We start from the raw sequence: 21303 nt of genomic DNA, 5'->3' as shown, positions 1-21303 counted from the left end.
CTCGGTCTGTGTCTCATAGGAGGGCTGTGGGCAGTTCAGAAACCGTCTTCCAGTGACATCATAGATGGGGAATACAAGCTAATAGAAACGGCAGGCTTTCTAGTCCTAAAAAGTTGCAATGCGAAAATGGAAGCCATCGTTCTCACGATAATGAAAATCTAAACATTTTTGTAAAAAAAAATCTTGTTTAAAAAAGATTCTGCCTAATGATGATGTCACTGGAAGACGGTTTCTAAACTGCCCACAGCCCTCCTATGAGACAGAGTAGAAAAGAATCGTGGCATTTTATCATGATTATTAGTGAGGACCTATTATATGAAGATGGGTTGAAAAGTGGTCCTTTAAGGGCACTAAACTTCTGCACAATGTTTTCTCCAAGTTCCTTGCAGGAGCTAACAGAATCTCAAGTCAGCGCCAAGATTCCCAAGCATTGCTAGACCCCCCCCCCACACACACACACACACACACACCCACTGTGGATGTGGTGTTCCTGCATATGGGTGTACGTGTCAGCAATATTCAGCTAACTATTTAATGTCCCACGTTTGGTTAATTACAGCCATATCTAACCAGCAAACAAATGTCACATCCCTCCTTGCCCTTTATTTAGAAAACCACATAGACTGGATAATTAAGTGGTGAAATATAATGCTATAAATGCTAGTGTTCTTGTGGTGGTCCTGTTTGTTAAAGACGGGGTGAAATGGTTAATTTGGGCATTTTATTTTGAAGTTTCAGCCTCAAATGCCAGGTCTGAACGCTCTGAACCAATCGGCCCTTCAGGCTATGGGACGTAGCTCCATCTCATGCACGGACGGACACATGCACGCACATGCAGAGTGTTTGTTTGCAAAGTGACAAAGTGACGTGCAGCAAAGCTCATGGCTTAGTTTTAACCCATTCTGACCTGAGATCAGATTCATACGAGGTTTCCACTGGGACACACACTGGTCTGATGAACCCATTCTGACCTGAGATCAGATTCTAAAAATGTCAGTCGTTCTTTGATTTTTCAAAAATAGCAGACCTACAAGCTCGTATCGCGCCACTCGGTGGCGCGATATGAGCTTGTAGATCTGCTATTTTTCAATAGCTTAAAGCATAACATGATGCTAACACCAAAATGGGTGCCCGTTCAGAATGGGCTAATTGAACCTATAATGTTTTCAGATACATATTTTAGCGTGATAATTAAGTTTAAAACGAGAAATACAATACAATGTCATCTTGGGAAGAAAGAAAAGGGAGTACCGGTATATGTCTCTAATCAAAACCACCTGCAAGAGGAATCAAACGGGTGAATGAAATCAAGATTCATTAATATGCATGTGAGCCTCGGTTTTGGTCAAAGGAAGTAAGATTTCTATGGACTTTTGATATAAAAAAAATACACAAAAATGAAAATGTCCCCATTTGTTTTGGCATCCATTGTTATGTATGCCCATATTATGATGACCTCTAAACGTGTGAAAAACATATTTTTCATTTCACTGGGTCTTTAAGACCACCTTTTTAGTTTGTTAGCACCAGCTGTACTGACCCCAACCCATCAATTGTGCTGCCGATAAACATTAATGTTTTGCCACCCTCAAACTAAAGGCCCCTGTGTCTGTCGATCCAGACAGACCTCGATAATCTCACAGTCTGGAGGTTTGGAACAGGAAAGCAGTCGACATGAGTACAATCTAACATGGCTGGTTAACCCTGCAGAAGGGTGGGTGGTGAGGGAGATAGATGAAAGGCCAGTCATATATTATACCTGCCTGCCTGCCGCTGTTGCATTGCAGCCTGGAATGGTCTGTAAAAGAGGCTAGATACTCTCTAGAGTAGACCACTGTAGACCAGGATGGACTAAGGCGCTGTGTGTGTGTGTGTGTGTGTGTGTGTGTGTGTGTGTGTGTGTGTGTGTGTGTGTGTGTGTGTGTGTGTGTGTGTGTGTGTGTGTCCGTGCGCGTGACCGTGTGTATGTGCGCGTTTTGTTTTGCAGTCGGATTCTAAGAGCGCATATTGATGGATGATGGTTTTACTGATCTCTCATTTCATTGAAGACGCACTGATTCAATGTGGAGTTATGTGACAGGTACACAGTGTGTGTGTGTGTGTGTGTGTGTGTGTGTGTGTGTGTGTGTGACAGGTACACAGTGTGTTTGTGGACGCCTTGTGATTTGTGCCGCATTCTCTCAACAGCTCACAGCGGCTTGAACGATTCCTTTCTGTTTATTTCGACCACTGATCCCTCTCGGCAGCTTTAACTGTATACTGCTGATAGAGGCCGGTCTGTCTTGCCGGAGCTTTTGACCCGGCTCATAAGCCCATAGCTGTTGTGTGAAAAATATCCTGTCAAGTTAAATGGGGAGCTGCTCGCCTCGGTGTGTGTGGCAGCGATGGGTGGGGCGGGGTGGGGCGAGGGGGTGGGGCGCGGCGGCGGCGACAGGGAGCACGAGTTAACCTCTCTACTTGTCATGTGTCTTTTCCTCTCTTTCTCCATCCCACTCTTCATCCATCTCCATCTCTGCCCTCTTGCTTTCTCTCTCATGACCGTCCACTTCTCCCAGAGGCCCAGACTATAGCTCCCCTCCCATCCCCTCCTCTGTGACAAATGAATCCCGGTGGCTTATTTGTCTGCTGTCACAAGTGGCTGGCGGAGGCGGCGTGGACATGGAAGGGAAGCCGGTAACTCGGTGCCATTCCAGCTCCCAAAACCACGCCTCTTAACTCGCCTCATGTGCAACCTCTCGTGCCCCGCTCATCTCACACTCTCCTACAGCAGTGTTCGAGCTCCCGGGTATAAATTGAAATCCTGTCTTATAGAATAACATCACATTAGTAATTCTTGTTGTTTAATCTGCCCATGCTATTCCAACTAGAAAGGGGTGCTCCACGCTTGTGGGGTTGCAGCTGGAAGCTGGGGGGAAATAGCATTTCCACGGCATACGGTGCCACGTTTCGCATTTATATTGGGCAGAAGTGAACGCGCGTTTGGAGGTGTGCTCTATAGAGACTCCTCAACATACCATTCTAATTTGGGGTTGATAATAATCTCTATGGCATTCTTTGTAAGAAACAGGTCCCTCCCACACATTTTGAAGCCAATTAAAAGCAAACCGTATGGAATAAAAGGTCTTGACAGTCATTGACACAAGACTCCCAAGATCAAGATTGTCTGGTAAAAAACGAAACTATACTGTTGTTGGCAAAGCTGTTTCCTAGCACATAGTCTGGTGTGACCTGCCCCTCAATCTCCATCTGGAGGAACTCTCATTTCAAGCGGTGGATAGAACCGGCCAGCTCACTCGCTGGGAAGTGGGTGAACTGTGATAGAGTGGTGACAGGACTAGAATCCGTCTGTGATTTTACGACCGGCTGCAAACCAAAGTTAGATCAAACAATATAAAGTCTACATCTTGTAGCTTTAAACCGTTCGTAAAAAAATTATAATAAAACAAACCCAGCTATTTTCCAGTAAAATTGGTAATGATACAAAAACGTTGAGACGTACTATAATGTGTTATGTTGTACATTTGTAAATGATGCCCTCTCCAGTGTGATGCCTAACATTGCAGAGATGTGATCTAAACCACTTTGGATTATTGAAAATATTGCTGCGGTGAAAATTGTGATTAAGTGATTTAGTGTGTCTGTGTTTTTCATAAATATTGAACCAATGGAAAGTTTTAATAAGAGCGTGTGACTAAATAATAAGTACATTAGATCCAGATTGTTTATGTGTGTGAAAATGATAGCCAGCTATTATGACATTAGTGTGTGTGTGTGTGTGTGTGTGTGTGTGTGTGTGTGTGTGTGTGTGTGTGTGTGTGTGTGTGTGTGTGTGTGTGTGTGTGTGTGTGTGTGTGTGTGTGTGTGTGTGTGTGTGTGTGTGTGTGTGTGTGTGTACGCTGGGGGCATACAGTTCACTTGAATGGCAACCTCTAACCCTGATCCATTTCGTAAAGTCATTATCAGTGATCTAACAGTGGAACTGATCGCTGTCCATGTATGATTGTTTGACTGCATGCATAGCTGCTGAATGTCCTTCCAGGACCATTATAATAATATGCATCAACATGTGACATCTGAACCTTTGTCTCCCTGCTTGTATTAGTGCATCAGTACCCTGGTCACATTCAGCAGGTGATATAGTTTATCCTTAGTACAGCATCCAGCCTTCTTTTGTAACGACTTACCAGATAAAGTGCATGTGTGCCCGTCAGTCAAACGGGGGCTGTTTATCATAATGTCTGTTTAAGTTCATCCCTGAAACGTTTTTATTTCATCGAATGTGGTTTTCAATATTGAAATGAAACTCATCTTCTTTCAGCACCCGTCGCTGCCTTCCCCCCCACAGACTGTGTGTGTGTGTGTGTGTTGGGGGGGGGCTCCCTCTTTTGCACAAAGCAATAGAATATCGGTTTCCCTTTCAACCTGGACTATACAGTCGCAAGATTGCTTTGTGCGTCACCATCAAAACACAGTGGGGAGCATTGCAATCCTCTTGTGCTCAGCAGTCTGAAGCCATCTAGTCCCTCTGTCTTTGCACTGAAAGACAGGGTTAAGCTTTTATCTCATAAAATACCCAATGAAAATCCCTCAGTCAATGGTACGTTCATTTTCGAGGCCCGCATTAACATAAAAACGAGGGCTTGTTATACAGTTGAAACTTCAATGAAAAGAACACAAAATGCATTTAATGAAATTCAGATGCTGGAGCTCTGGCTCCATGAATCTCATTAAATGGTCTTTGTGCTGTTCTTTTCCCCATCCTGTCTTTGTGGCAGAGGTCCTCCAGTGCCCTTAATAACGTGGCAGATTCCATCATATTCCTTATTTAGCAAGGACAATGCACGTCTTGTTAACTTGTTCACTTTTGTCTGCCCGTGCCAATCTCCAAAAAGAGGCCCACGTATTGCAGTGTGTCTCATAATGAAGCCTGATTCATACTTTGTTGTGCGCTGGCTTTGCATGCTGAAAATAGCAGACATACTCACAGCTCACAGCGTGTTCTGACGCGACACGCTGTGAGACATGAGGCACGGCCTGGGTTGTGGTCCAGCGGACCGGGCACCTATAGGCACATGCGGCCTGGCTGGCAGTGCATCGCGGGATCGAGTCCCGGTCTCAACGATCTCTGCTGCATATGTCTCTCCCCGTCTCTCTCTCTCCCCCCTGTTCCCTGTTTATCTACACTGTGATCTATAAACAAAGGCAGAAAAGCCCCAACTATGTCAAAATGAAAATGAGGCACTATAAATGCCTTTTTTATTCATTTGTAAGGTGCTTCATGCGGACCGACGTTTCGAATCCAGGAGCATCTTCATGAGAGTCGTACACAGCTGCTCTTTTAAGCACTTGACACCGTCGTGCGAGTTTGAATCAGACTATGGTGCTTTTTATGGTCATGGAAAAGTTGCCCACTAACCCGATCTCTCTGCCTATCCTATCCCCCTCTCCCCTGTTTCTGTGTCTCTGCATAGGATTTGGCTTCATAACTTTTGAAGCCGAAGACGTCGTAGAGAAAGTCTGTGAAATTCATTTTCATGAAATCAATAATAAAATGGTAAGTCCACTCTTTTTTTCCCTATTTTTTTTTTTTTTTCTTTTTTCAATTTCAATATGGCGTCAGCGAGGATTAATATTTGATTTCCTCTTTCCCGCGGTGTTGGCTATAGCCAAAGCCCATGGGATGGGTTTGTGTTCACATGCACACACTCTTCACTACATGCCAGTTTTCTGTGTGCTGGTGCATACTGTAAAAGCAACTACACACACACACACACACACACACACACACACACACACACACACACTGCACATGTACACACACACACACAGGTCTCGAGTTGGGAAAGCCGTGGTACAGTATGCACTGCCCACAAACCATGAAATTGTGTGGTTGAGTTCTGACTGTCAATCTTAGAGACTGGAGAGTTGAGCCTCTCTCTCACACACACACACACACACACACACACACACACACACACACACACACACACACACACACACACAGAAACTCTGTGGCACTGTCCAGGGATGTGGCTGGAAAGCCACTGGCAAAGCGGGAGCTCATTAAACAGGGATTAACACCAGTAGTAGTAAGAGGCATGATTATTCCCCAGGGACCATAATGCCTCCCAGGGCGGTCCCTAGAGGGGTGGGCGTGGCATTTTAGCATTTTCCGATGACGTCATTATATTGATTGTGCTGATTGGAGCTTCCGGTATCTGATGATCTCATCGTATTGATTTTGCTAATGGCACTTTGCCAGTTTGGCAGTTAGTGTCATCATGATTGTAGTTCTGCTTTTGTGTGAGGATCTCATCATATTGATCGTGTTTGGGTCAGCATATTGATTATGTATGAATGCATTTTCATCTTTGGCAGTTGGGGGATCAATATGATTCTAGTTCTGTTTTCGAATTGGTTTCACATCCCCATCTGTTCAAACTGAACTGCGCATGCACTGATTTGTGTAGGCGAACTGTTCTATTGATTCTATCTGTGTGGGTGTGTGGGTCTGTGTGTGTGATCATTCAACTTTCTCCATCTATGCGACTTCCTCAAAATCAACAGACTGTGGCCGGCCGGTTTGGATGCAAGACAAGCAGTTTCTAGCCTGTGTGGGCATATTGTACTCCTCCATCTGTCGATTCTGTCATGGCTCTAGACAGTGCTGATGTCCGAGGTCGGCGGCACTTGTTATTTTCATCTAGTATTTTAATTCACCATTTTGTTATTTTACTGACTTCTTCATTTTGTCATTTAGCCAAGCCGATGATGGCTGAGTAGCATTGTTAAAAATTATGTTCAACCCTAACTGTGTGACAGTCTGTGATATAACAGGCACCTATGGTATGTTTAAGGTAAAGCATTTAGGCAAAATACAGGAGGGGTATAGATGATGCATGCTTAAAAAAGTATAATTGACATGATATGGGTTTTTTTATTTTAGACCATTGGATTTAGTTAAGTAGAGTTCAATACACATCTTCGGACGTGACTATCTTCTTTATCAGTATTATATAATATTACAGTTTATTTAGAGTATAAGGCTAGTCATTAACCATTGGTACCAATTTTCACATGGTTTCTAAACTTTGAAAGTATGACGGTGTGTTAAGGCATAATGATGCAAAAGTAGCAGATCTGCAATTCTCACAATATGTCACTCGTAACAGTCTCCATATCTAGGACTCTTACTATTATTTCAATAGACCATTACCTATAGCCCCTGTCTCGGTATCTTTCACTCCATAGTACACCATGCTGAGTACGATAGATGCCTATCATTTTATAAATGGTTCTGTCTACCTTCATTGGTTTGCTCGTCGATATGCCTGTATCAACTTGGGGTCCTATGAACTCTGTAAATCAGAGAGTTAAATCACTAAAAGACGTTTGAATGTTGAGTGATTCCAGACATTTATACCTGGTGTGCTAGTAAATATGCTAGTAAACACATGAATATAGTACTTTTGTATCCGTTATTTACTATCAATGTCAGTAATATGATAGAATCAAATACTGTTTACTATGAATAAGTTCATGTGGTGCATATATTCTTTACATTTAGGGGTTGTTTGGACTCATGCACTGAGACACATGATGTTTCGGGGGTGTGTGTGCAGGGATCCTAATCTTTATGACCCCATCGGCATGGTGATATTGATTTTGCTGGGTGTGTGGGACCAACCATAGCATATGTGGGCATATTGCACCCCCCCCTTCTTCTGAGCAGGCTATGGGATAGCGGTATTGATTCTATCTGGGGTGTGTGGTCCTGGGATCAATAGTTCGTATGGACCCTGTCAGGGACATGCTTTTGCTGGGGGCTGTGTGAGTGTGGGTGTGTGTGCGTGTGCGTGTGCGTGCGTGCTGGTGTGTATGGTGAATTTTGCATGGTCCAGGGTGTCTTAATGTCTTGTTTAATGTATGACTTGTATTATTTTGGTACGTGGTGCTGTATTTTGTGACATTTGCATGGGTCAGGGTGTCTTAATGTTTTGTTTTAATGTATGACTTGGGTTATTTTTGGTATGTGGTGTGGTGTTTTGTGACATTTGCATGTTTCAGGTTGTCTTAATGTTTTATTTTAATGTATGACTTGGGTTATTTTTTGGTATGTGATGTGGTGTTTTGTGAGTTATGCATGGTTCATGGTGTCTTAAGGTTTTGTTTAATGTATGACTGGGGTTATTTTGGTATGTGATATGGTGTTTTGTGAGTTATGCATGGTTCAGGGTGTCTTAAGGTTTTGTTTTATTGCATGAGTTGTATTATTTTGGTATGTGATGTGGTGTTTTGTGACATTTGCACGGGTCAGGGTGTCTTAATGTTTTGTTTTAATGTATGACTTGGGTTATTTTTGGTATGTGGTGTGGTGTTTTGTGACATTTGCATGTTTCAGGTTGTCTTAATGTTTTATTTTATTGTATGACATGGGTTATTTTTGGTATGTGGTGTGGTGTTTTGTGACATTTGCCTGGTTCAGGTTGTCTTAAGGTATTGCTTTTGCTGGGGGCTGTGTGAGTGTGGGTGTGTGTGCGTGTGCGTGTGCGTGTGTGCTGGTGTGTATGGTGAATTTTGCATGGTCCAGGGTGTCTTAATGTCTTGTTTAATGTATGACTTGTATTATTTTGGTACGTGGTGCTGTATTTCGTGACATTTGCATGGGTCAGGGTGTCTTAATGTTTTGTTTTAATGTATGACTTGGGTTATTTTTGGTATGTGGTGTGGTGTTTTGTGACATTTGCATGTTTCAGGTTGTCTTAATGTTTTATTTTAATGTATGACTTGGGTTATTTTTTGGTATGTGATGTGGTGTTTTGTGAGTTATGCATGGTTCATGGTGTCTTAAGGTTTTATTTAATGTATGACTGGGGTTATTTTGGTATGTGATGTGGTGTTTTGTGAGTTATGCATGGTTCAGGGTGTCTTAATGTTTTATTTTAATGTATGACTTGGGTTATTTTTTGGTATGTGATGTGGTGTTTTGTGAGTTATGCATGGTTCATGGTGTCTTAAGGTTTTATTTAATGTATGACTGGGGTTATTTTGGTATGTGATGTGGTGTTTTGTGAGTTATGCATGGTTCAGGGTGTCTTAAGGTTTTGTTTTAATGCATGAGTTGTATTATTTTGGTATGTGATGTGGTGTTTTGTGACATTTGCACGGGTCAGGGTGTCTTAATGTTTTGTTTTAATGTATGACTTGGGTTATTTTTGGTAGGTGGTGGTGTATTTTGTGACATTTGCATGGGTCAGGGTGTCTTAATGTTTTGTTTTAATGTATGACATGGGTTATTTTTGGTACGTGGTGATGTATTTTTGGTATGTGGGTATGTGGTTGGGGAATTTTTACATGGTTCATGATGTCTTAATGATTTGTTTAAGGTATGAGTTGTATTATTTTGGTAAGTGATTGTATGTTTTGTGGCATTTGCATGGTTCAGGTTGGCTTAATGGTTTATTTTAATGTATGACTTGGATTATTTTTGGTACATGGGGGTGTATTTTGTGGCGTTTGCATGGTGCATGGTTCAGGCATCCCCCGGGCATGTCTGTGGCCGTTTGAGCTGTGAGGTTGGGGGGTTAATACTGAGTAATGTACGGTTAGTTCATGCTAGTAGGGTACATGTTTAAAGTAATCATGTATATCATATTGGCGTAACTAAATTTGAAATGAGTTGAGTGGACTATGTATTTTTAGATGAACACACTATGTTGTTCACCTACAATTATACGGATCGATGACTAGAGTAGATTGACAGCATTTTACAATAGCTACTATTAGGTATTATTGACATTTAAAGTTAGATAGACTATAGTCTATACTACATGGTGGTATAGGCATCCATGGATTTCCAGGGAATTCAACCCGAATCTGTAGACGGGGTCTGTACACAAATCACAATGTTTTGTGTTGACAATAACTACGAGGCAATAACAGCCATCATACTAGTAAATATTATGTATACTAGTTAAATTATCTAAACTCTGTGATTTGGCATAGACATTTTTCACGACACATAGGAAGAGTCTAAACTACATGCATAATAATAATAAAATATGGTTGAATGTTTCAAATACTGGATAGTTAGAATGGGTCATGTATGTTTTTAATACAAGCACCTTAACATCACCATGTCTGATGGTGCAGTGTGTAAATGTAACAGGTTATCTACATGGTGTATACTAAAGCATGTAATACTGATGTACCGATGTTTTTCCAAGAGTTCAGATCGTATAGTTTAGAAAATTGTGTAAGTCTATACTATACGATGTCTTTAGATCATGGTCAGCACCAAATATCATACCAAAAGTCTGTATCTTATGTTTATCAGGTTTTATTTTGATCAGAAAATAGACAATTATGCAGATGAACATACACTGTAGCACAACATGGAGCAAAATGTACAAGACAATGAATTCACCAGGACATCAAATATACTCAGTCATCAACTATTTCTAATGTATATATATATATATATATATATATATATATATATATATATATATATATATATATATATATATATAGATATATATATACAACGATGCAATCATAGTGTATTCTGAATATTGCTCAAACAAGGGTAGGCGCAATAAGCCTCGGCTTCAGCCTTCACCTTTTCGGTACCACTAGTAACACTAGTGGAAATTCATGTATGTACTGTACGTCTGTATGTACTCCTTTTATTGATCGAAATAAAATCTATCTATCTATCTATCAGGTCAATCATAGTGGCAATAGTTATGTCCTTGATTATTATTATTTTTTTGGATCATATCAGGGTAAATCCTTCCAGTAATGCAAATAAGATGTACATAGCCTATGGATTCTTGACATTGGCAGTGGTCCTACCTCAATACCGCTAGTTCTCAATACCTTAATAACCCCCGGTATAAAATCATCAGTCCACAACTTGTTCATTAAATCTTTAAAATTATTGTAGAAGTAATATCGGGGCGTAATATTCAAACATGTGTGCTCGGTTTGACTAGAATGGTCTATGCGGCAGCCGTTGCAATCATCCTTCATCTGTTCGGTTATAGCGTTTGCGAGTAGTTGACCAACATGTATTTTCAGAATATGTGTAAGATTTGTGGGGTTTGTCCCAGCAAACTCATCCAAAGTCAGTGGCCAATTCAGGGGGTATGGCGACGAAAGCATTGGTGTGCCGGAGGCTGGAGGGTCATGGGGAGGAGTTGAATTTGGGGGTGATAGGTCTACCCTCTCAAAATACTCAGTGTCCCCCGCACCATAGCCCCAAAATGCCCTCTCAAAATGTTCATCGTTCTCCGGATCATAGTCGCAAAATGCCCGGGCATCATCATATTCATCGGTGTCCGTATCTGCAGTACTGATGTTATGCCACCACGGGGGTGTATACATGGTCCATTGCGAGTCCATCCACCATGAGAGGTCCCTTCATTCGAGTTTGATTCTCCCAATGAAGAAGTAGAATCCTCCATGGTGCGTGAATGGCGCAATATACTGGCAATAAGGATATTATCTACATCTATGCATCTACTCTATATAGCCTATGCCGTGGACTCTCCAAGCTTAAATTATAAAGTATATCGATCAATATTGTCCAAAATCGTATGGCTAATAATTAACAAAAAAAAAATTGATACATGTACATGTAGAAACATGCATTCTTTTTTAGATACTGGTTTGAAACTGTTGACGACAACATAAGTTAATAGCCTAGTTGAAATGTATCAGTGTAAATGTATTGTAGACACTACCATGAATAATCACTGAGACGGGTGGGGTGTATAGCTAAGGAACAAACTAATTAAAAGGGAGGGCTCAGATCTAGATGTATGTATAGAGCAAAGAGAGTTAGGCTTATTCACACCAGAGGATAAGGCTTATTCACACCAGAGGATAAGGCTATAGTAGATAATTTCTCAGGAACCACCACTTGTCATCAACTTTCTCCTCACAGTATTAGTCATGGAGGCTATGGGTAAACCACGTAACCCCGTTGAACCTGTGCAACCCGAGCGATATAGTCAGTATATCACCCCTCCCAGACTACAGGAATATAATTCAACATGGGGTAGATTTGTCTATACCACTGATTTTGAATTATACAAAGAGAGGGCAGAGGACGAGATCATGGCTGCGGAGCTGCTAAGTAATCATATGTCGAGAATTGATGAGCAGGACTTCGAGTCGGACGGGTTAATAATCGATACGGATGAGGAATATTTTGCTAGCATCGAACCATTGGACATGACTACGAGCAAGAAAACTCCTGGACTGTCCGAAAATGCGGAATTTGTACACCTCTCCCTTACAACCCCGTCCTCCCGAGCACCGAACTCTGAACCAGAGAACTACTCCAATCCACCACCATCCCCTGCAGACTCTGGTGATGAGGACGTACCCTCCCCTCTGTCTGCACCCAAGGCATGTCGACGATCTCAGCGTCTGCTTCACCTAAAAACTAGATGGTTGAAACCCAACTCTACCTGGTTGAAACCCCAAAGCGAATGGGAATGAACTGAACATGTCTATTAAATGTAATGTGTAACATACTTGTGTAAATACATGCTATGTTTCTCAGTAATTAAAAAAAAATCAACATATCTTCATTGTTGTTTTTATTTCATATATATATATATATATATATATATATTTACACTATTACCGGTGTTAGATTCTAGTTAGGTTCTTACGGTGGTAGTATACTAAACTTTGCGACTATTGTAACTAATTAGGATTATGCATTGGTGATGATCCTGCCTTTCTTTTGTTGGGGAGGGTGTAACGTATCCGGTACTGTATAAAAAACTCTGTTTGACCTCAAAGGTCGACCATGATTAGTATGGCAGTTATTCTTTAGGCTCCACCTCTCCAGGGATGTTGTTAAATACGGAGAATAACACTACATAACTGAGTAATCCTACAATAGAGACACTAGCTGCCCGTGAAGAAAGAAAGACAACATGTACTCTACCTGCTACCAAGATGAGAATAGGAAAGTTTGGACCTTATCTGACGGCCGGAAAATTCGTCTGTCTTTTTTTCCATTCAAGAATCATCGATGTATTGAACTCTATACATTGGAAACAGGCGACAGTATCTTTGAAGACCGGTTGCCTTACATACGCATCTATGCATCTGAATTTGAGCGATTGGTCCCTCCTATTCTTGAGTTCTGTAAGTACCTGCAATTGGATACAAAGATAAACCCTGGCTATATCAAGCCATCTCGATTTGTACGGGCGAGCTCTGAAATACACTCACGTAGTGACACTGAGGGCTTCATCGTTGACTGTTCTAGGTCAAACTTATGGTTGCTACTAAGATACAAATCTCAATGCGGTACCCCAGTTGAAAGACCTAAGAGTATCATGGAGAAAGAGAAATGCTTTCCAATCCAACTAGCCGTTGGTGTGGATGATTTAGGGATTCTAAAGCATGTGATGTGTGAAGCCTTGGATTTCTTCACAACTATAGAGAATCGATCTCTGGACCTACTGGAAGGCTACCTTAGAGGCGCCAAATGTGTGGATTCACGATCAATGGACTACTTCAATGAAAAGAAACTGAGGCTTGTGGATTACCAGACAAGCCATTCCAGACCTACGGGGTTCTCGTTCGGTAATCCCAGACATAGTAGCTTCTCGCTCGGTGATCCCCCAAAGCCAGCTGGCGCTACATTATTCTCAATGGATAACCGTCCTGTAAATCATGATTCGTACAGCGCCCTAGAAAACGATGCACCCACGCCCCACTCTGATCTAGAAACCGATGGACCAACAATTGCAGCTACCAGCCCACCCCCTCCTACACTATAGGTAAAATGCTAACTCATTATTGCCGGTATATTGCGCCATTCACGCACCATGGAGGATTCTACTTCTTCATTGGGAGAATCAAACTCGAATGAAGGGACCTCTCATGGTGGATGGACCCGCAATGGACCGTGTATACACCCCCCGTGGTGGCATAACATCAGTACTGCAGATACGGACAGCGATGAATATGATGATGCCCGGGCATTTTGCGACTATGATCCGGAGAACGATGAACATTTTGAGAGGGCATTTTGGGGCTATGGTGCGGGGGACACAGAGTATTTTGAGACGGTAGACCTATCAGCCCCAAATTCAACTGCTCCCCATGACCCTCCAGCCTCCGACACACCATTGCTTTCGCCGCCATACCCCCTGAATTGGCCACTGACTTTGGATGAGTTTGGTGGGACAAACCCCACAAATCTTACAGATATTCTGAAAATACATGTTGGTCAACTACTCGCAAACGCTATAACCGAACAGATGAAGGATGATTGCAACGGCTGCCGCATAGACCATTCTAGTCAAACCGAGCACACATGTTTGAATATTACGCCCCGATATTACTTCTACAATCATTTTAAAGATTTAATGAACAAGTTGTGGACTGATGATTTTATACCGGGGGTTATTAAGATATTGAGAACTAGCGGTATTGAGGTAGGACCACTGCCAATGTCAAGAATCCATAGGCTATGTACATCTTATTTGCATTACTGGAAGGATTTACCCTGATATGATCCAAAAAATAATAATCAAGGACATAACTATTGCCACTATGATTGACCTGATTGCATCGTTGTATATATATCTATATATATATATATATATATATATATATATATATATACATACATTATAAATAGTTGATGACTGAGTATATTTGATGTCCTGGTGAATTCATTGTCTTGTACATTTTGCTCCATGTTGTGCTACAGTGTATGTTCATCTGCATAATTGTCTATTTTCTGATCAAAATAAAACCTGATAAACATAAGATACAGACTTTTGGTATGATATTTGGTGCTGACCATGATCTAAAGACCTCGTATAGTATAGACTTACACAATTTTCTAAACTATACGTTCTGAATTCTTGGAAAAACATCGGTACATCAGTATTACATGGTTTAGTATACACCATGTAGATAACCTGTTACATTTACACACTGCACCATCAGACATGGTGATGTTAAGGTGTTTGTATTAAAAACATGCATGACCCATTCTAACTATCCACTATTTGAAACATTCAACCATATTTTATTATTATGCATGTAGTTTAGAGTTTTCCTATGTATCGTGAAAAAATGTCTATGTCAAATCACCGAGTTTAGATAATTTAACTAGTATAAATAATATTTACTAGTATGATGGCTGTTATTGCCTCGTAGTTATTGTCAACACAAAACATTGTGTTTTGTGTACAGGCCCCGTCTACAGATTCGGGTTGAATTCCCTGGAAATCCATGGATGCCTATACCACCATGTAGTATAGACTATAGTCTATCTAACTTTAAATGTCAATAATACCTAATAGTAGCTATTGTAAAATGCCGTCAATCTACTCTAGTCATCGATCCGAATAATTGTAGGTGAACAACATAGTGTGTTCATCTAAAAATACATAGTCCAGTCAACTCATTTCAAATTTAGTTACGCCAATATGATATACATGATTACTTTAAACATGTACCCTACTACCATGAACTAACCGTACATTACTCAGTATTAACCCCAACCTCACATCTCAAACGGTCACAGACATGCCCGGGGGATGCCTGAACCATGCACCATGCAAACGCCATAAAATACACTCCCATGTACCAAAAATAATCCAAGTCATACATTAAAATAAACCATTAAGCCAACCTGAACCATGCAAATACCCCAAAACATACAATCACTTACCAAAATAATACAACTCATACCTTAAACAAATCATTAAGACATCATGAACCATGTAAAAATTCCCCAACCACATACCCACATACCAAAAATACATCACCACGTACCAAAAATAACCCATGTCACGCATTAAAACAAAACATTAAGACACCGTGACCCATGCAAATGTCACAAAATACACCACCATCTACCAAAAAAAAAAAAATAACCCATGTCATGCAATAAAACAAAACATTAAGACACCATGAACCGTGCAAATGTCACAAAACACCACACCCCATACCAAAAATAACCCATGTCATACATTAAACCAAAACCTTAGCCCAACCTGAACCGTGCAACTGTCACAAAATACACCACCACTTACCAAAATAATACAACTCATGCATTAAACCAAAACCTTAAGACACCATGAACCGTGCAAATATCACAAAACATCACATCACGTACCAAAAATAACCCATGTCATGCAATAAAACAAAACATTAAAACACCCTAAACCATGCAAATGTCACAAAACACCACATCACATACCAAGAATAACCCATGTCATACATTAAACAAAACCTTAACCCAACCTGAACCGTGCAAATGTCACAAAACATCACATCACATACCAAAATAATACAACTCATGCATTAAAACAAAACCTTAAGACACCCTGAACCATGCATAACTCACAAAACACCACATCACGTACCAAAATAACCCAGTCATACATTAAGCAAAACCTTAAGACACCCTGAAACATGCAAATGTCACAAAACCCCACATCAGATACCAAAAATAACCCATGTCATACATTAAACCAAAACCTTAGCCCAACCTGAACCGTGCAAATGTCACAAAATACACCACCACATACCAAAAATAACCCACGTCATACATTAAAACAAAACCTTAAGACAACCTGAACCATGCAAATGTCACAAAACACCACATCACATACCAAAAATAACCCATGTCATGCATTAAAACAAAACAATAAGACATCATGAACCATGCAAATGTGACAAAATACGTCACCACGTACCAAGAATAACCCATGTCATACATTAAACCAAAACCTTAACCCAACCTGAACCGTGCAAAACTTTACCAAACACTAAAAAACAAACGGTCACAACACCATCAACAACACTTAACACAAATATTTTCACACCACAGATGCAGTAGATTGAAAAGTTGCTTCCTACCTTTGAGTTAGTGTTGCTGAAAAACACCCAGATCCAAATGTATATTCCATATTTCCATATGTAGTAACTAAGTGTGGACTGTCAACACAGAGGCACACATTGACAGTTGTGATCATGCGCAGATTGCATCACCTCTGCTCCACCATACTGGGTACAAAACGGCCATTAGGGGGAGCCATAGTACAGTGAAATACAATGGGGACTGGGGAATACCTATTGATTCACTGACTGAATACATTATTGGCAGAAGTGTAATCAGTACAGGATACAGTCAACCACATATCCAAAGGGATCACTGATAAAAGTCCTTGCTGTCTTGTTTCCATTCGGTCCAGGGTAATCAATTCATAATCATGGCATATATTATGATATATATATATATATATTTGTGTAGGCCTGCATGTTGGGGAACAAAGAAGGGCTTATAAGGATGTGGAGGTAGTCACTAGACATAGGTCAGGGGCGCAATCTTTTTATTTTATTTTTATAAATATAAATACCTTGGAATACCGAGGTATAGATTATCAATATCGGCATCGTACCGTACTGTAAAATCTCATACCATGGCATGCCTAGTTTGTACCGTCTACCAGAGGGAAGTAGCTGGAAGTCGGTGCAGGGTGGATGAGACGGGGTCGTTTGCTATCTTGATAGTTTTTTTTTTTTTTTACGAAGTATCTCATTGTAGATACAGCCTAATTGCTGGTGTCTCTTCCCAATTATTTTTGAGGCTAGATTTACTATTCGCTGCAGCTTGCTTCTTCCTTTGACCTTTAGATTGCCAAACCACATTGCCATGTTAAAACACAAGACTCCCTCTATCAGGTTTTTATAGACTGTTTCCACGATATGCTTGCTCACTCTAAAGGAGTTGAGCTTACGTAGTAGGTGGAGACGTTGGTTACAAGTTTTAAAAATCTGTTCAGTATTTTCACTGCAAATGAGTTTACTGTCAATATATCTGCCTAAGTATTTAAAACTGTCTACTACCTCCACTATTTGTCCACCATTTGTAATGGCCTGCACAGGTTCCTCTTCATGAATGACAAGTTATTTTGTTTTTGTCACATTGATCCCTAACGAGTTTTTTTTTTCTTCCCCGCACCAGTTCTGAAGAGATAATAGATATGCTCTGTGTGCTTCCTCCCCACTGTCCCCCCTTCCTCAGTAAGACAACTGAGACCACTGCTTGCGGTTGAAAGGAAACGTAAAATCAATAAAAAACACCGTGGCCTAGTAAGATGGGGATAAGCAGGCTGATAGTTGCATCATCAGTTCCTCTCTGACTTTTATAACCAAACTGGAAATAATCTAAGCTGTTAAAAACCATCGCTATAATTTGTCTGCTTATAACTCGTTCAATACATTTTCCCAAAAATGGGAGTAAGAGCAATACACACACACACACCACACACAGCTTAACTCCCAACAATACACCTGAGGGACATCACTAGTCTCTGAGGTGGAGGTGAGTTGGGGGTCAGGGGGGCCATGCTGCCCCATTATGACACGATGTGATTGAATGGCTAAATTGGAGTGTGAATTGTTTGGTGGATAATGGATCTAACCTGCCTGCATCTGTTTCTGGTATGCGCGTGTGCGTGCGTGCACACACACACACACACACACACACACACACACACACCCCCCCCACACACACACACACACACACACACACACCCCCTAGCAAAAGCATGTCCCTGTCACGACCCATATACGAACTATTGATCCCAGACCCACACACAGATAGAATCAATAGGACAGTTCGCCTACACAAATCAGTGCATGCACAGTTCAGTTTGAACAGATGGGCATTAACTGCCTCACACAAAAGCAGAACTAGAATCATATTGATCCCCCAACTGCCAAAGATGAAAATGCCATTATCAGGATCAATACGATGAGATCATCAGATACCGGAAGCTCCAATCAGCACAATCAATATAATGACGTCATCGGAAAATGCTAAAATGCCACGCCCACCCCTCTAGGGACCGCCCTGGGAGGCATTATGGTCCCTGGGGAATAATCATGCCTCTTACTACTACTAACACCCTCTACTGAATCCCAAAGATTGTTATATGTAGAGTATTACATGCTGGTGATACTGTGGTCATCATGGAGCACTGTGGTGATGAGCAACGTTTTTCCAAGCGTGTCACCCACAGTATGGTAAGTGACAGATGGTCATTTTACTACTACTGTCATTTACAAATTACTAACCTCTCGCCATCATTGACGCTCAAAACTTTTGAAACTTTACATGGTTAAATAATATTTTACTAGACGTGCATTGTCCGTTTGCCTTACGCTATTGAATGAATAGACTTGCAAACTTACAAAGATAACTTTACAAGCGGTAAATCAGGTTTAAGTTTGCTGTTACTACACAACGTTTCTCCGTTGTGTAGTGTGGGGGTGTTGCTGTTGTTAGTAACGTAGATCCTCCGATCTCTCACGACGACAGAAAATACATTTTCAGGTGGGTTTCCAATTTAATCCAATCATAGGAGAAGGACAACCCATTCATCAGCTTCAGTTATAGTGTTCAGTTTCAGAGTTGTCTGCTTTCTTTGTTGCATCACTTCCAATTCCACTTGTTTGTCCTGAATCCTTGTCTGAGGTGACTGACCCCTCCCGCCATCTCTTTGTTTGTCCTGCATCCTTGTATGAGGTGACTGACCCCTCCCGCCATCTCTTTGCACTCATGTCATCTGTCATAGGAGGTTTAAGAGTTAGAGTTGGACCATCCGGGCAAACACCAGCAGGCTGTTTAACAATGTCTTCCCTCAAACCATCGGAACCATCATGAACACGTGCCAAATACTTCCTCAACATCACCTAAGGGGTGCTTTCCAACAATGCCCCTTAGCTGTGATATATTTACAATATACGTATGTATGGCCTGGAGTCAATTAGTGCTTATTAAGGCCACCATCCGTGACCCACTGTCTCTCTCTCTCTCTCTCTCTCTCTCTCTCTCTCTCTCTCTCTCTCTCTCTCTGTGCATTGTGTTCACATTAGGGGTGCAGCCGTTTTCGGTTTGAAAATGAACCGTACGGTTCGCCCTGCGAGGTTCAATACGCTTTTACGACCCGCCGGTTTACGGTGGAAAAATAAAATAAAAATAAAAAACACCCGGGATTCCCAGCACCCTGCGTGTGAATCCAGCTGGTGTTCCGTCAGACCACTTCCAAAAAAAAGTACTCCATGAGTGTAGAACTCTTGTGTAAAGCGTTATAAGCACATCCTTAAATTATGCAGAGATTCAATCTGATGTTTAAAATCTGCCTCATGGTGACGTTATAACAGCCCATTTGACCTTTTGGCCTATAAATGTTGAACCGATGGTCGTAGACTATAGAGAGAATTCCCTGGATTCCTTGATTTACGATGTGATGGAGGGGTGTTCCTTCTGGTGGAGATTTGCACTGCACTGAGCGCCACTTTTTATTTAGTAAATACAATTAGCAATTTCAAATATTTAATTAATTTATCAATTTCTAGTAATATTTGATTAATCTTCATATTTTTATTTATTTTCTAAAACTCATGGGGTCTATGATGCACATACACACACATGCACGCACGCGCACACACACGCACATGCACACACACACACACACACACACACACACACACACACGCACGGATACTGTACATTATACAGAGAGAGAATTAGAGGGAGTTCTGTTTCCTTTGCTGTTTTCATACCAATAACATCAAAGCAGTCTCTGAAGCAACGTCTGCTACTGGAGATTTGACTTGCAAATCTACAATCATGATCGTTATCGGCGTTACAATGGAGTGTCCTCCCCCTACGGAGGAGGCAGCTCCCAGTGTCTGAATGGCAGATTCACACACCCTTGAGGGGGTTCCAGGTGGTCCCCAGCTAAATGATGGAACATCTGCGTTACTTAACCCATTCTGACCTGAGATCAGATTAAAAAAATGTCTATTACATCCTGACAGTTTCATTATTAACCCATTCTGACCTGAGATCAGATTTTAAAAAAATCAGTCGTTCTTCGATTTTTCAAAAATAGCAGACCTACAAGCTCGTAGCGCGCCACTCGGTGGCGCGCTATGAGCTTGTAGATCTGCTATTTTTCAATAGCTAAAGCATAATATGATGCCAACACCAAAATGGGTGCCCGTTCAGAATGGGTTAATTTACAAGAAGTCTACACAATTACAGAATGTACCAACATCAATACAGCAAGCTTTGGCTCCGAGACGAGGCTAAATGTCACCAACTGGTGGTCCGTAGCTCAAAATGCCAAATAAACCATGGTCCTTGATATGAAAGCGGTTGAAAACGACTGTTGTAGACAGACATCATGGGCAGGCTGGGAGGCAAACCAGTGGTCTTCTGATTACCAGGCGGTC

The 21303-nt window shown here is 41.2% G+C and overlaps 1 protein-coding gene across 1 annotated transcript in view; it reads left to right on the top strand.

Annotated features, from left to right (window-relative positions):
• Window positions 1–21303, top strand: part of LOC310869531 (RNA-binding protein Musashi homolog 2-like) — a 295317-nt gene that overhangs the window by 201189 nt on the left and 72825 nt on the right. The window contains 1 exon segment of the mRNA XM_083780315.1: window positions 5472–5554. Within this exon segment, the coding sequence (XP_083636441.1) occupies window positions 5472–5554 (83 nt within the window).

The sequence above is a fragment of the Protomyctophum parallelum genome (assembly GCF_964188405.1).
Source record: "Protomyctophum parallelum genome assembly, chromosome: 1".
Taxonomy (NCBI): domain Eukaryota; kingdom Metazoa; phylum Chordata; class Actinopteri; order Myctophiformes; family Myctophidae; genus Protomyctophum; species Protomyctophum parallelum.
The sequence above is the reverse complement of the archived record's forward strand: the minus strand, read 5'-3'. Positions and strand labels throughout refer to the sequence as shown.